The sequence below is a fragment of the Spermophilus citellus genome (assembly GCF_964194105.1).
Source record: "Spermophilus citellus genome assembly, chromosome: 2".
Classification (NCBI taxonomy): domain Eukaryota; kingdom Metazoa; phylum Chordata; class Mammalia; order Rodentia; family Sciuridae; genus Spermophilus; species Spermophilus citellus.
In genome coordinates this window covers 251,022,987-251,038,452 of record NC_138183.1, presented here as the reverse complement: position 1 = coordinate 251,038,452, position 15,466 = coordinate 251,022,987, and the positions used below count along the sequence as shown (strand labels likewise).

Sequence of the window (15,466 nt, the reverse complement as noted above, 5' to 3'; positions counted from 1 at the left end):
TCCTGCTTCCTGCCAGGTGTATACAGTGCACCTATAGTGTCAACTTCTAAACTAGAGAAAGGATTAGACTAGTAACAAGTAGGCGTGTTTCGAAAACCTGACTCCAGTTCTGAAGCTGACTGCTATGAAGGACGTGGGTGCCTAAGCACAGGTTTACACCCCACCAGGGCCCTCACCTTCTCCTGGAGGGCCTCCCGCATCTCTTGGATGCCTGTGCGTTTGATGAAATCCGGCAGCTCAAAGGGGGGCTTCTCAATGCCCCGCTTGCCCTGCAAGTACTTGCGCTTAAAACACCAGTGACGTGGCACAGGCACTGAGTTTCGAGTGGCCTTGAGATGAACCAAGAGCTTGGGGTCCTGGGCTGTCACATCATGCATCTCCACAACATCAGGCCGAGCCACCAGCTGGAAAACACACAGCAACATGTCTCTAGAAAGTCCTATCTGATGTGAGGGCCATGTGGCTGCGACACCAGTCAACCCTTTGATAGCAAGGGTTGATCCAGCTCATCTGGCTGGCTACATTGGTGTCCCCTTCCTCCTTCTGAAGTTCATGATCTTGCCTGAGAGAGGAGGACCATTCTTGGGTCAAGGTATACGAGTAGCTGCTACGTGGCTAGAACCTCCAAACAAGACCTCTAGAAAGCACCAGCCCTTAGGCTTCCTTTTTCTTCCAAAGGACCAGATCCAAGTCACCCAAACTTTCCCACAGGGTGAAAGGCATGCCTCACATGGGTCTCCAGCCAGGATCCAGGGCCTGCTGGGTCATCTTAGGTCTCACCTGCTTGAGCTCAGCCACAGTGAAGCGATTCATTCGGCGCAACTTTTTCTTGGACAGCTTGGGGGCTTCTGGCTTCTTTTCCTATGACAGAACAATCCCTCTTTTGAGCAGGTGGGAATCCCCACTTTCATAAGCCATGAACAACCTGCAGAAGTTCACCAAGGTCCCAGAGAAGGCTAGATGCCCCCCCGCCCCAACTCCTGTTCCTGTTCCCCGCCAAGGAAGGATGGCCTGACCTGCTCATCATCGCTGCTGTCATCATCACTATCCTTATGCTCTTCCTCGAAGCCCTTCTTCTTGGGGGCTGTAGAGTTCTCCATTTTGTCAAGTTTCTCTGGCTCCTTCTCTTTCTCCTTCTTCACATCATCGGTGAGCTGAGGAGGCAGACATTGTGGAAACCCCACCTCTCAGAGCCAGCCCCATCCCATTCCAGAACCCTGCACTGAAACACCACCTCCTCAGCCCTGTCTCCAGCCTGTCCGACTGCCTCCCAACCCCGAGTGTGACGCTCTGTCTACCTTGAAGGCTTCAAAAATCCTCTTGAAGAAGATGAAGTTGGGCTCATAGATTTCGGGTTCTTCAGTAACATACTCAATCTCAACATCAGCAGCAGGGGAGTCAGAGCCTCGGGACCGGGCAGAGTCTTTCTCCCGATCCCCAGAGCTCTCCGAGGATGCTGCCCGCACACGCTGGGGCTTTTTCTTCTTCTTTCGGTTTCGACGTTTCCGATTTTTCTATCAAGACAAGAAAAACCAACTCAGTCAGAGAATCCAAGCACCTTACCAATCCCTACTCTAACAATAATTCAATGCTCAGTCTTTCCCCAACGAGGCAATCTCATAAAGCAGCTATAAAGAGGCCCTGGGGACAGAATCCCAAGTTCTGCCTCTCTCAAGCTGTGTACCTTTGGTAAATTACTGTACTTCTCAGAACCTCAGCCTTTTCAGTGTAAAATGTAGGCATGCACATATCTGAGAACTTAAAGGGATTTATGGGAATGAAATGAAAAATATCTGCAAGATGTTTAGAACAAGAATTGAGCCAGGCATGGTAGTACATGCCTATAATCCCAGTGGCTCAGGAGGCTGAGGCAGGAGGGCTACAAGTTCAAAGTCAGCCTTAGCAACTTAGTTAAGACCCTATCTCAAAATTTAAAAAAAAAAAAAAAAAAAATTAATGGAATGGGATGTGGCTTAGTGGCTAAGCATCCTGGGTTCAATTTCTGGTTAAAAAAAAAAGAACAAAAATTGACACAAAACATCAGAAGATACTATTTACTGAACACTTACAATTAGTTTACTTTGGTACCTGAGCCCCATCTCCTGACAATACTTCCAGACCAGCTCCATCATATACCTCTTTTTTGGATATGGACACCGTGTCCTCCTCAGTCTCTGATGCTGACTGGCCCAGGGATGAGCGAGTGTCTGTTTCCATTTCCTCTTCCTCTGTCAAGGAGAAAGGAGAAAATCAAGAAGGCTTGATTTTCTCCAGTGCCCCTGCCCTGCCCAGAGTACCTTCACTCTGCCAAGAGCCAGTAACTTTCTAAAGCCTCCTCAGGGAGGGGACAAAGAGGATACAGTCATAGCCTGCAGCTTCAGGACCCACCAATACACTCACCTTGCTGAGAGTTCATCTCTTCCTGGCGGCTCTCCTTCAGCTGCAGAATCTTTTCCAAAGCCTGAGGGATCTTGGGTCCCACTGAGGGATCATCCATCTGCCAGACAACCAGTCAAAGGGGCTGAATCACAGTGCTCTTCCTCCTCTGACTTTCACCACTTATACTACAAAGGCTACCAGCTGGGTGACATAATCAACAGACAGTGGGCAGGACCTCAAAACTCTGACCAGAAATGCCTTCCAGATCCCTCTGCCCTACGCTAAACATACTCTAACCAATGTGGCTTTCCCCTTCCACTAAGACCTTAAATCCACCCCTGCAATCTTCTCACAAAATCCTCTAAAATCCTAAAATAGTCTCCTTCCAAACCTCCATTCTACTGTCCCTAGGAAGGAATCATTAGTCTCACCTCTCTATTCTCATCTCCAGGGGGCGGTGGGGGACCACGAGGCCGGGGAACAGGAGCCCCCATGGGCAAAACAGTAGGGGTGGGACCCACTGGGCCAACTGGAGCAGCCACTGAAAGAAAGAAGAAAAGAAGTCCGATGTCAGAAGAGACAAAACACCTCTTTAAAAAATAACCTCCAGAGCTGGGGATGTGGCTCAGCAACAAGAGCACATACCTGGCATGTATGTGGCCCTGGGTTTGAGCCACAGCACACACATTAAAAAAAAAAACTACTTCTTTCACTGAAAGGGTGATGGTTACTCTTCAAGGCAGAGAGTGACAAGGCAGAGAGTGACAAGTGACAAGGGTGCTTTTGGAGTGTTAGGAATGTTTTAGTTCTTGGTCTAGGTATTGGTTGTTATGGGTGTATCAATTTTTTAAAATTCATTAAACTGTACATTTACTATATAAATATTTTTTAAATGTTATACATACAGTTGCCTCTTGGTATTCACAGGGAATTTGTTTCTGGAACCTTCACAAATACAAGGATGCTCAAGCCCTCCTAAAAAGTGGCATAGTATCTGTATGGCCTGTGCACATTTTTCCCACAAGCATCTTTCCATACACTTTAAATCACCTCTAGATTACTTGTAACACCTAATACAATGCAAATGCTATATAAATCACTGTTCTACAGTATGTCTTGGGAATAAAGATAAGAAAAAAAAACCTAAACATGTTCAGAAATAAAGTTTTTGTTTTTTGTTTTTGTGGTACTGGGGATTGAACCCAGGGCCCTCTGCCACTGAACTACATTCCCATCTCTTATTTTTTATTATGAGATAAGGTCTCATTAAGTTGCCTCAAATCTGCAATTCTTTTGCCTTAGCCACCCAAGTAGCTAGGATTACAGGTATGCACCACCACAGCAAATTATTTTAAAATATTTTCAATCCCTAGTTAGTTGAATGCTTTGATGCAGAAGCAGCAGGTATGGAGGGCCCACAGCACTTTAAAAAAAAAAACACTTGTGCATGCCTGTAATCCCAGCAGCTCAGGAGGCTGTGATAAGAGGATCACAAGTTCAAAGCCAGCCTCAGTAACAGCAAGGTGCTAAGCAACTCAGTGAGACCCTGTCTTTATATAAAATATAAAATAGTCCAGGCACAATGGCCCACACCTATAATCCCAGTGGCTCAGGAGGCTGAGGCAGGAGAATTGTGAGTTCAAAGCCAGCCTCAGCAATGACAAGGCACTAAGCAACTCAGTGAGACCCTATCTCTAAATAAAATTCAAAACAGGGCTGAGGAATGTGACTCAGAGGTCGAGTACCTTGAGCTCAATCCCCAGAACACCCTCAAAAAAAAAAAAGTCTTTTTTAGGGTCTGGAACTATACTTCAGTAGTAACAGGGCATGCTTAATATACACAAGGACTTAGATTAAATCACCAGCACCAGAGGAAAAAAAAAAAAAAGTTTTTTTGAACCTTTTAAATTACCTTCCTTGCTCTTCCTAGTCATTCCAGGTTCTTACCTCGAGGACCCAGAGGAGTGCGAACACCAATCTGACCCATGTCTTGTGGGGCCCGAGGGACTGGGGTGCCCATTTTAGCAATCTCCTGCTGTCGTTCTTGCTCCAGTAACACAGCTGCCTACAGGAGGAAAGCAGGAGTGCAGACCCATTTGAAAATGCCAAATGTAATGTTTTAGCCAGGTAATAGGCCTGAGAAGAACAAGGAGGAAACACCAGGTTCTGACATCCCCTCTATCCTTGCACTTCAAGACTAATGATCAAAACAGAAGCGCCCTCATATCAAAACAAACAATCCCTGAGAATAACACCAACGAAATCCCACGGAAATTTCTGGTTCCTAGAAGAGAATTTAGTGTTTAGCTAAATGCAGCCTTATATTTCTCAGTGAGAGTTTTCTTCTCCAAAAATTCTTTAGAAAGAACTATGAATTCTTTTTCTTCCTTTCTTCTTTAAGTACTAGGGACTGAACTCATGTGTGCTTTAGCACCAAGCTATATTCCCCAGCCCTTTTCACTTTTTGAGACAAGGTCTAAGTTAACTGAAGTTGGCCTTGAACTTCCCAAGGCTGGCCTCAAACTTGAAATCTTCTTGGCTTAGCTTCCTGAGTTGCTAGATCACAGACATGTATCACCACATCCAGCTGAATTCTTTCCTTAGAAAATTCTTACCCCTTAATGTTTGCCAAAGTCTGGGCAAAGCCAGTACTTCATGTGTATTTCCATACCTGCAGCTTTAAATCCTTATTTTCCAATACTACTGAGTATCCTAATGGGTAACAACTGACATAAGAACAAGGAGGAAACACCCAGGTTCTGACATCCCCTCTCTCCTTGCACTTCAAGCAGAATATTTTTTATATCATTCCCAAATTTATATGCATCACATTTAGTCTAAATCCCATACAAAGGACTAAATTAACCCAGAATCCTCTCCAAGGTACCTAAAATTATATCATATAAGACTGGTAGGAGTCAATAAACCTTTTGTGTAATAGGCCACTGAATTTTTAAATATTTTAGGCTTTTGGGCTATTATATGAACTATGTTTTCTCTTCTTGGTTTGAGGTTCTTTTCTTACAATTCTTTAAAAATATAAAAATAATTTTTAGCTCAAAGGTCACTCAAAAGCAGGTTCCAGGTTGGTTTGTCAACACCTAGACTATAGGAAAAATGGAATTCTTTGGGAGATACTGGAACACAGTTGGGGATGAGGTAGCCTCCACAGAAAATTTGAGTGATGCACCTCATTTTGGACACTAAACACTAAATGACAGCCTATAGACTGGACCATGAGGTCAAAGATTAGGGGGAGGGGTATTACCCGCTTCTGCTGCTCCAAGAGCTCATGTTCCTTCAATGAATGATCTCCCTGCTTAAAAAAGAAAACAAGCTCATACCAGCACCAAAACCCCCCAGGCCAATCTGCCACAACTTTTTGTTTCCTATGGTCCTCTTCCAGTCCTGGACCTATGTTCTAATCTTTGTCCCAGATAGTCCCAAAAGCCTTGGCCCCAGGATCCAGCTTTCTGAGGCTCCACTCCCCGTTCAGGGACCTAATGAAGCCAACACACAGGCTTCCACCTGCCCTACCTGCTTGGCACGCTCCTCTTGCTGCATCAGCAATGCTGCCTGCTGCTGTGCCAGCTTCAGCCTTTCTTCTTCTGATAGTGCCACAGGCTCACCCACACGGAGAGGAGGCGGGGGCCCCAAATTTGGTGGATGAGCCATAGGAAAGCCAAGGCCGAGGCCTGGTGGAGGTGGTGGGGGTGGTGGAGGGGGCTGCAGAGGAGGAAGTCCCATGGGCGGTGGTGGCATGGGAATCCCAGAGAGCTGTGGAGAAAATAAGACCATAAACTAGGAAGCATTTAACTATTCATGCTGCAAACATTTGTTGGGATCTACTGTAAGGTCAGGCACCAGTGATCAAAAGGAGGCTGATTAAAAACAGATGAACAAGGCTTTATTGAGAATCACTCCTGGGGGGGTGATCCTCCAGTCCAACAGAGCAGGTCTAGGAGAATCGCATCCAGGCTCAGCCCCACTGAAATTTTATTGGGCTTAGGGCAGGAAGAGAGGGCTTGGGACAGGAAAGGGAGGTTTTTAGACTCCCTTGTCCTCCTGGGGATCTTGCTGAGAATCATGTCCTTGCAGAATTGGTCAGGAGACCCCGCTGATTGACAGGTGGTTATAAGGCACCACCACTGCTTGTCTGTCACCTGATTGGTTCTTTCGCCTGCACGGGTTGTCTAGTGCTTTGTTCCCTTAGCACCTCAAACCAACCTAACATCTACCATAAGCCAGGTGCTGGGATTCAAATTCTAGTAACATATTATTCCATAAAAGAATGCTCCACAGCAATATCATGAGAAGAGAACCAAAGAAAACTATCAACTCTTTTCTCAAAAAAATATCATGAATTCAGATTCTGCATTTAATTTCAGAAGGTTCAAGGATGCCTCTAAAAACCAACTAGGAACTTCTTACTCCACACATAGAGATCAATGGATCCCAGGTGAGAACCACTGCTTTGGAGGAGAAGCAAATCCTGGATGCGAAGAGATATGGACTTAAATAAATAGAAACCAGTGCATCGTGGCATCACAAACCCCAATGGTTTACTAAAGCAAAGAGTATATAATCAAATCAAGAAATCATCCCTCAAAGTTTCATTGAATAACATGGAAGTTATCCCTGGGGGAGCTAAAAAGGTGACTGCTTCTGTATGGGGGAGAATCAAATCAGGCTTATAAGCATTCAAGTTGAATTTTTTTTTTAATATTTTTTTTTAGTTGTAGGTGGACACAACACCTTTATTTTATTTATTTTTATGTGGTACTGAGGATTGAACCCAGTGCCTTACATGGGCTAAGCAAGCAGTCTACCACTGAGCCACAACCCTAGCCCCTCAAGTTGAATTCTGTTTTTGTTTTGGATATCAGGGATTGAATTCAGGGGCACTTGACCACTGAGCCACATCCCCAGCCCTATTTTGTATTTTACTTAGAGACAGGGTCTCACTGAGTTGCTAAGCACCTCGCTGTTGCTCAGGCTGGCTTTGAACTCATTCTTCTGCTTCAGCCTCCCCAGCCGCTGGGACTACAGCACCCAGCTCTAGTTGAATTCTGAATGACGAATTTGAAGGAGCAGGTACTAGGGAAGGAGGCAAATATCAGCACCAAAAAGGGAAACAGAGCTCCCAATTTTGTCATCTCAGGACCTCCTTACCCAATCTGCTAGTTGCATCCCCACTATATTGCATGAGAGAAGGAGCTACTCTGAGCAAAAAGGATCCCATTCAAGTGAAACAATATCCTTACCTGTGCTGACATGGGAGGGGGAGCAGCTTTGTCCCCATCCTCCCCTCGCAAAACCGGTCGATTCAGCACAATGCCAGTCTGCAAAACAGAAAGGAAGGCTCTAAATCAACGCAAGAGGAGCTGTTACACTAGATAACATTCTCTCCCTGTCAGTCAACAAAATTTACCCAACGCGTGTCCGCCAGATTTGGTGCAGGGAATTGGTAAGAACCAATGCAGATAGAAGCGATTACAACAAAGCAGGCAAAGGCAAGCTCTGCCAAAGGTCAAGCCCCTGCTCGCTGTGCCCAAGTACATAACGAATGAAGACCCAGAGCGGAGGAGTCTTGAAGGCCTCAACCTACCCTGAAGTCCCGCCTCTAACACTTACCTGCCGGGTGTAAGTCTGTAGCCGCTCCACCAGCTCCTCGCGACTCCCTGCAGGGCAAAGCACAGGATCAGTGGGGTAGGCCTGGCCCCCGCAGGCCCCCAGCTGCCCGCCTCAGCCCCACGTCCCGGGTCTCCCGGGTAACGGGCTAACCCGCTTCCCCGCAGGCCCACAAAGCCCCCTTCAGACCTCCCCACGCTTCTTACCCTGGATCGGAGCTCCGATCTCTGCCAACTTGGCCTGAAGCTCCTGGGCAGCCCAAGCACCATAGTGCCCTGGAGGTGGTGGCGGCGGCAGCTGTAATTCCCCTTTGGGGGGTTCGGAATGCTCGGCCGCCATCTTAGCCACAGGAAGCCGCGCGACCGACCCGGAAGTTCGGGCCAGCCTCGGGTCCTACTTCCCGGGACTTCCGGCAGCGACGTACGCCACGTCCCCTCCGTGGTTGGAAGACAGCTAGGGTTGAGGCCCACCCCCTGCCGTCCGCCGGGAGACGTGTTTCGCCACGCCCGGGCCATGGGCGGCCCCTTCCCGAAATTTTCTGGGAGTTGTGGTCCGCGGGTCGCTGCCTCCGGGTCCAGCGCCTGCAGAGCCAACCTAAGGTCCGGAACTCCCGCGTGGGGCGGCAGGGAGTGCTGGTCCTGGCCCAGGGCGTGCTTTCCGCAGTTTTGCCTGCCCCAGCGTGGTCAGTCTTCCGGCCCCAGCGTGAGAGGTCTGGGCTTTTACTTCCCCAGGGCGTCCCGAGACACTTTCCCCTGCGGGCGCCAGCGGCAGATTAGAGCCGATGCCTGTGATAAAACAGTGTCTAACTGTCTGCCCGCCCACCCCTGGCGCAGGCACGGATGAATGGGCTGAAAGGGGATCGGAGCCGGGAGAGAAGCGGGCCTGCGGGGGCTGAGCTCCCACGAAAAGCGACACTAAAACCCCCTTTTTTTTTCCACCTTTCGAGCAGCCTCGAACGTCTTCTCTGCCAAGCCTTCTTCCCGCTGTACGTTCCTTTTTTGGAGCTCCCATAATACATTTCAGTTTTCCACCATTCGTTGTGGAGATTTTTCGTTTGGTTGGTTTAGTTTGGCACTGGAGACTGAACCGAGGGTGCTTTGGGTACTAGGAATTGAACCGAGGGACGGCACTTTTACCACCGGGCTACATCTCCAGCTCTTTCTTTGAGATAAGGTCTCGCTAAATTGCTGAGGCAGGCCTCGAACTTTCAGTTTTCCTGTCTCAGATTACAAGTGGGTGCCACCACGCCTGACCCACCATTTGTTTTTAAATCTTTCTTGTGCTCTTTTCCCCTACCTCACCCCAAAAAAACATAATCGGGGACTTGATCTTTTTCTGTCTTGCAATATCTGGTATACGAAAGGCACTTAATAAATTATTACTGGCGTACATACATTTTTTTTCTCGAAGAAAAAACAATTATATATTTGTTTACTTGAAAATAAACTCAGGACTTCAGCTGGTGACCCTGTGCCTTCCATAAGTGACCCTTGCCTGCCCAATTTCCACCTTTCCTTGTCCTGTCCTGTCAACATTTTTCTCCCAACCTCTGTCACCTAGCTTTGCCCTCTCAGTGACAGCAGGTTTGAGTTTGTGTGTGTGAATTAAGTAAAGAAGAGGAAAAAAGCAAAATTTTCCCTACATACACCCTTTAGATCTTTTCTCTACCTGAAAACAGGCCCAGTCACTGACCTCCATGTTGCCCCTCTTTTTTACTTTTTTTTTTTCCTTCTGAGTTCTCCTGAGTTGTTCTGTCCTGCTTACCTTGGATTTCAGGAGCAACAGGTCTGATCAATAAACATCTTCATGACAAGGGACTAAAACTATTCACAAGCAACAGAGAGCTCTCAGACAGGTCACCCCATGGTGAGATCCCTGTCCAACCAGGAGCAATTACCCAACGCAAAAGCAAGAGCAGTCATGATGGAAACTTGTTCCCTTCATCCCTTATAGCTTTGCAGAACCAGTCCTGAGATAATGATCAACTAGACCAAGATTACCTGCTTTGCCAACTATGCAGATCCCCCAGCAGTGCAACCCCCCCTATGCTTGCCTTTGTTCCCCTTTTTTAAAAAGCCTAAAAAATTCCTGTAGCCCCCGCTGACAGATATTACGTCTCTGGGCCTTTTTCTGTCCTTCCTACTGCCGCCACACTGATTAAAGCTCCTTTCCTGCCTTTACCCCTGTTCATGTCTTTTGTTGGCATTTTGGGATGGGTGGCTGAATCTAGTTGTCTGGAGTCCTGGAGCCCTAAAATTCTGCTAACATAGCTCCATTTCATCATTTGCCCCCAAAAGAAAAGTAAGGGAAGAAAGGGAAAAAGAATATAGCAACAGATGCAGAGAAGGCAAGGTTTGAGAGACAGAAGAAAGGACTGGGCTAGGAAAAGTTGGTTCTTGTCTTATCCCTGAATGGGAAATTATCTTTACTCTTACCCAAACCTTCACTCTTCCCTCTTGCCTCACTATAACTACCCTAGGCTCCTGCTGCCACTCCCAGAGGAGAAGAAAAACCCAGAAAGGATAGCACAGAAGAACAGTGGTAGCCTTCCCTTCAGATTATCAGTTATTGAGGTGGAACATTCCTTGTCCAAAGCTCTTTCTGCTCCCTGTAACCGGAGCACACAACAAAGGTCATCTAAGGCTGAAGGCCCCAGGAGAAGGAATATGCTTGGGGGGCAGGGAGACGGGGGTCTCTAAGGTAGGATATCTAAGAGCTGATGGATGAAAAGTTAAAGCAGCTAGAGCAGAAAGGGATACACCAAGTGGGGCCTCATTTTATTACAATAGTACTGGCATGTAGACAGGGTAGCAGTATCCCCCAAAATTGTGCAGAAGATTGAGGGTCAGAAAGAAACTGATGTGTCCAAGGACCAAAAAGGGCAACGCACAGTTCTCCTGACTCCAAGAGTCCCCATTCTCTTCTTTTCCTCAACAAGGATTCTTACATGACACCTACCTATTGCTTGAGTGCACTGGAAGTTATCCAGACCCTTCTGATTCCAGCTTTGGGTGGCTGCTCCTGCTCCAGGATCCTTGCCCAGAACATAGGGGAAAATGAGGTTTATGCCAGTCATAAAACCAAGTTGGGGTCTGATATGGCCATGGGAGATGCTTCTGCCCAGGTTGCACAAGTAGGAGCTAAAAACAGGAGTCCCCAAGGAGCCTTCACATGTAGAGCAGCTCCAAGAACAGCTCCCCATTTTAGAACTGGAAACAAAGGGGCTTGAGGAGCTGTTTCTTAATTCTGAGACATAATAGAAGAACCAGATTGAGCTAGGGCTCTTGTATTCCTGTTGTAAGGTGCCTGGGTACAGGTCCCAGTCTGAATAAAAACCGTGGTCAGGAGTGAAAGGGTGAGTAGACTGGATGCTTCAGCTGGTTGGAAAACAGGCTGGAAGGGAAAAGGAGAGGGCATGGGGACCAGATAGGAACTGTTTTCTCTACTAGAGGTGGAAAGAGGAGGGAGAAGGAGGGAATGAGCTGGTGGGTGCTTATGAGTGTACCTGCTCTCTAAGCCACACAGGAGATGTGGGCCTGCTATAGTTCCCCAGCCCAAGGTTGACCAGTGGTTCCCAGGAATGCCAGAGTATACAGACACCTTCTTAGCCTCAGTTTACCCTTCTGGTGAGTGAGAAAAGCAAGCTGAACACGTTTGTATCCAGCTCTGCATGGTTGTCAGTGAAAGATGCCCGGATCCAAAGATGCCACCCGGAGAGTGTGTTCGCCGGCATCTGGCCAGCCAGGGATCCCCCTCCCCTTCCCGCTCCTTCTTCTCTCCCCCTCCTCCGAGCCGCCCGGCCCCCGCCCCCGCCCCCGCCCCGCCTCCGGTGTGAGATGGGGGCGGGCGGCAAGCAGAGCCGAGAGGAGCTGAGCCGCGGACGCCGCCACCTGATCCCATCTAGTTGCTACGAGGCAAGCGACCGGCACTCTGCGCTCAGGGCCCCCGGCGCCCTGGGATCGTGCAGATTTCAGGACAAGAGGCCGGTGCGAACAGGGCCAACCCTGACCTGGGTCGGAGGCCCAGGCAACCTGCGCAGCGTGAGTACTGCAGTGGCCGATCTGGGGCTAGGGGCGACCAAGGGAGTGGACCGCAGGGGATGGGGAAGAAGGGGAGGCGGGAGAGTGTCCTGGGGGCCTAGTGCCCCGGGAAGCATAAGGAGGAGCCTGCTCTACCCTCACTCTACCCGGGTGGGAAGGCGAATCTGGCCCAGATGTCCGGATCTCAGGGAGAGGTTGGGATGAAATTGAGGAATGGGAGGGGGGTGGGGGTAGGTAGTGATGGAGAAAGAAGGATGAAGGGAATTCAGAGGCAGGGATGCAGCGGGGGTGGATGACAGGGAGAGGGGGTTGGGGGGACCTGGTGCAGGCTGGAGGAAGAGAGGAAAAGGACAGAGGTGGAAAGATATTCTATCTCCTGGGCCACAATGTGCTGCCCCTCCGCTGCCCTTTCCCCTTCCTCTCTGGGGCCTTGGGTCACTTTCCCTCCTGACTGGGCTGAACCGTCCCCCAAGTCAGGATGGAGTTGTTTCCAGGTCTTTGGGAGGTCAGATCCAAATGGTCCAGTGCAGAGCACCCCTTCCTCTAAATGTATCAGTATCAACCCTGGAGCTTGGAGGGGACAGAGCAGAAAGGGCTCATTTGGAAGTGGGTGGGTATCCAGGCCAGTTTTCAAAGCTCTGGCAGGCTATACCATTTCTTCTTTGGTTCTCTGGAGAAAAGAAAGCAATTTGCAAAACTGGGCAGCAGCCTGAGGTAGATTGTTCTGACTAAAATTAGCACTGATATTCTGATGAGGTTGGCACCCTGACCTGCCTGGGATGGTGGAGGGAACCTCTCTCTCTCTCCATAAAGAAGACACCCAGGAGACTGGGGAGTCATTTGAAGCATTTGTGAGCAGGAGCCAAGGCCACTCACTGCTCTAAAGACTGGTCCAGCAGCACCACCATCCACTTGCACCCACCAGCCTCAACACCAGAAGGAAACCCAATGCAAGTGGCCCCCTGAGGCTCCCACTGCCCTGAACCATCTCCAAAAGTGGCATCTTGCAGTGAACAGGCAGAGCCAAGGCAGGCCTCCTCCAATGTCTAAGTGGCACCCTCTCTCAGGACCTGGAATGTTTTGCCTGGCCAAGTGCCCACCCAGAGACAGGGTTCCTGCTTTCAAATACCTGAAGGTCTGTCACCGAGAAAAATGTGCCACGCGCTCTGGGAGGGCAGCACAAATCACAGCACAGCATAGGAGGGGGAGGGGCAAACTGAGGAAGATATTGGTGCCAGGATGATCCCACTGTCCCAGGAAGAACTCTGGAACTGTGGGTTGGGGGTGGGTGCTCAGGAACAGATCAGGCTGTATCTGGAGGTGATGAGCTGTCATTGACAGAAGCCAAACAGATCCTGGCACCCATCATTGGGGGCTGGTGTCCAGGGAATTCCTGCACTGATGATGTCCCATCCCCAAGAAGGCCTCAAACTGGGGTCTGGCTGGTTCCCCAGAGTTTAGATGTTGGGAGTATGGGAAGGCACGGGGTAGAGTGGAGGGGACACCAGGTACCCCTGTCATCCTTTCTGTATAGCCAGGGAAAGGCCTGCTATAGTTCCCCATAGACTTGACCTCCTTGGCAGGCCTAGACTCCCTTGAGAAATAAGAGTGGTTTCAGTGAGTTTAGCAGAGGTAGAAATAGACTTACACCCTCCATTTTACTCCTTCAGAAACCCCCATTTGGTCACCAAGTCCTCTAAGCAGGGATGTAACATTGAGAAGGTGTGGACCAGGGAGAGGGCCAAGAGCTCAGGCTTCCTCCTGCAGGCTTCCCCACCCAGCTGAGCCAGCCCTCCTCTGCCCCAGCAATTCCTGAAAAGTGAAAGGCGGCCTTGGGTTGCCTCTGCTGTGCCCTTGGTTGTCCTTTGTAGCTAGACCTTTCACCCCCTCAGCTCCAGGCAGATTAGTCTGTCGACAGGCTGGTGGAAGAAAGCAGGTGTTGGGGCCTGGAGAGAAGAGGAAGCGTAACCAGGACATCTTTTCACCCAAACAGGTTTAAATCTAATCCAGGATTAATGGGGGCCAGGGAGATTGGAAGCCAAGCCCAGGAACCTGGAGGTTGGTGGTAATCAAAAGGGTTTTCTCATTACCTCACCCCTCCTGGGACCCAGGTGTCCTAGATCCACACACATGCACATGCCCATAAGGCTTCAGGCTGCCCCTCCCTTTTGGAGAGGGGTGTGTGTTGAAGCTGAACCTGAACCTGAACCTGGACACAGGCCTGTGGGGTGAGACTGAGACCCACCCTAGCCTGGGGTCAGGCATAGCTGCTGAAGCTGACTTTCCACCTGAGCTGCCAAGGGCTGCGCTGCCCTTGAGCCAAGGCATTTGGGTGGGGAAAGTAGACTGGCCAGAAATCAGGCCTTTTTCCTGCCTCCCACTCCTGAACCTCACCTGGGATGGAGGTTCACCTCCTGCTAGAGATTCTCAGCAAAGGGACAAGGAGGGGCCGCTTCTATGCTCCCCATGCCCCTCTCCTCTCCCAGGCTGCCACCCTATCCCCTTTGCTGGGCACCTCCACTGCAGTCAGCTGATAGGGCCGCCTGGGTTTCAGGTGTCTGGGGATGGAATCCAAATAGGGTTCCAGGATCCAAGTCCCACTTTCCCTCGTCGATTTATTGGTCCTGAGCCATCAGGGCAGGAGCCTAGCCAGGAGGGCTCAGGGTCAGAAGTATGCAAAAATGCCAGAACCAGGGCAGGGATGGAAAAATCAGTTTTTATGGAAACAACACACTATAGTGTCTAAGGGCATATACTTTGGAGCCAGAAAGAGTAAGGTTAGCATCCCAGTTCTGCTGTTACCAGCTATGTGCTCACACACGAGTGACATTACCTCTCAGAACCTCACTTTTTTCATCCTTAAAGTGGGAATAATACTTACATTAGCACTGTAGTGAGGATTAAATGAGAGTCTGTAATGGAGAGTGCAGAGAGTAAGCCTGCAGTACTGATCTGAGACTTAAGGAGGTGGAGATCAGTAGCTTAGTCTTTGGGGAGGTCACACACACCCCTCAGCTGAAGTAATCAAACTAGGAGTCCTGGAGAAGGGCAAAACTCAAGCTGAGACTTCTGTGTTCTGATCCAAATGTTGTAGAGACAGACAAATGGCCATGAGACAAAGAAAAGTTAGGGACAGGTGGAGAGGGAGAGACAAGGGGTAAGAAGTGGCTATAGGCTGAAGAGCTGACCACACACCAGACCCTGTAATTCCACCCAAGACTAGGTTATCTCCAACAGTAAGGAGGTCGGGTCTTGTTAACAGGAGGTAGGAATTTGATCTGCCTTGGCCTTGCTGCTCACCCCACTCACTGGAGCTCTCTTTTGCAGCAGTCCTGCTAGGGCCTGGAGCCCATCTCCTCTGCCCACTGCAAACCTGTCTGCCTCCTTCTCCTGCCAGGCTTCTTGGGAACACTGGC

The 15,466-nt window shown here is 49.3% G+C and overlaps 1 protein-coding gene across 2 annotated transcripts in view; it reads right to left on the bottom strand.

The window, feature by feature from the left end:
- Positions 1–8,401, bottom strand: part of SF3B2 (splicing factor 3b subunit 2) — a 16,442-nt gene extending 8,041 nt beyond the window's left edge. The window contains exons 1-13 of one of the 2 annotated variants that reach the window (XM_081281056.1): positions 8,217–8,401; positions 8,014–8,060; positions 7,644–7,721; positions 5,917–6,156; positions 5,648–5,698; positions 4,327–4,444; positions 2,811–2,920; positions 2,401–2,497; positions 2,137–2,228; positions 1,299–1,514; positions 1,017–1,154; positions 781–861; positions 177–404 (exon numbers count right to left, since the gene is read on the bottom strand). In XM_081281056.1, the coding sequence (XP_081137182.1) occupies positions 177–404; positions 781–861; positions 1,017–1,154; positions 1,299–1,514; positions 2,137–2,228; positions 2,401–2,497; positions 2,811–2,920; positions 4,327–4,444; positions 5,648–5,698; positions 5,917–6,156; positions 7,644–7,721; positions 8,014–8,060; positions 8,217–8,349 (1,629 nt within the window). In that variant the 5' untranslated portion in view covers positions 8,350–8,401. The remainder of the gene's footprint in view (positions 1–176; positions 405–780; positions 862–1,016; positions 1,155–1,298; positions 1,515–2,136; positions 2,229–2,400; positions 2,498–2,810; positions 2,921–4,326; positions 4,445–5,647; positions 5,699–5,916; positions 6,157–7,643; positions 7,722–8,013; positions 8,061–8,216) is intronic. The other variant, XM_081281057.1, reaches the window with a different exon arrangement.
- Positions 8,402–15,466: the final 7,065 nt, after the last annotated feature.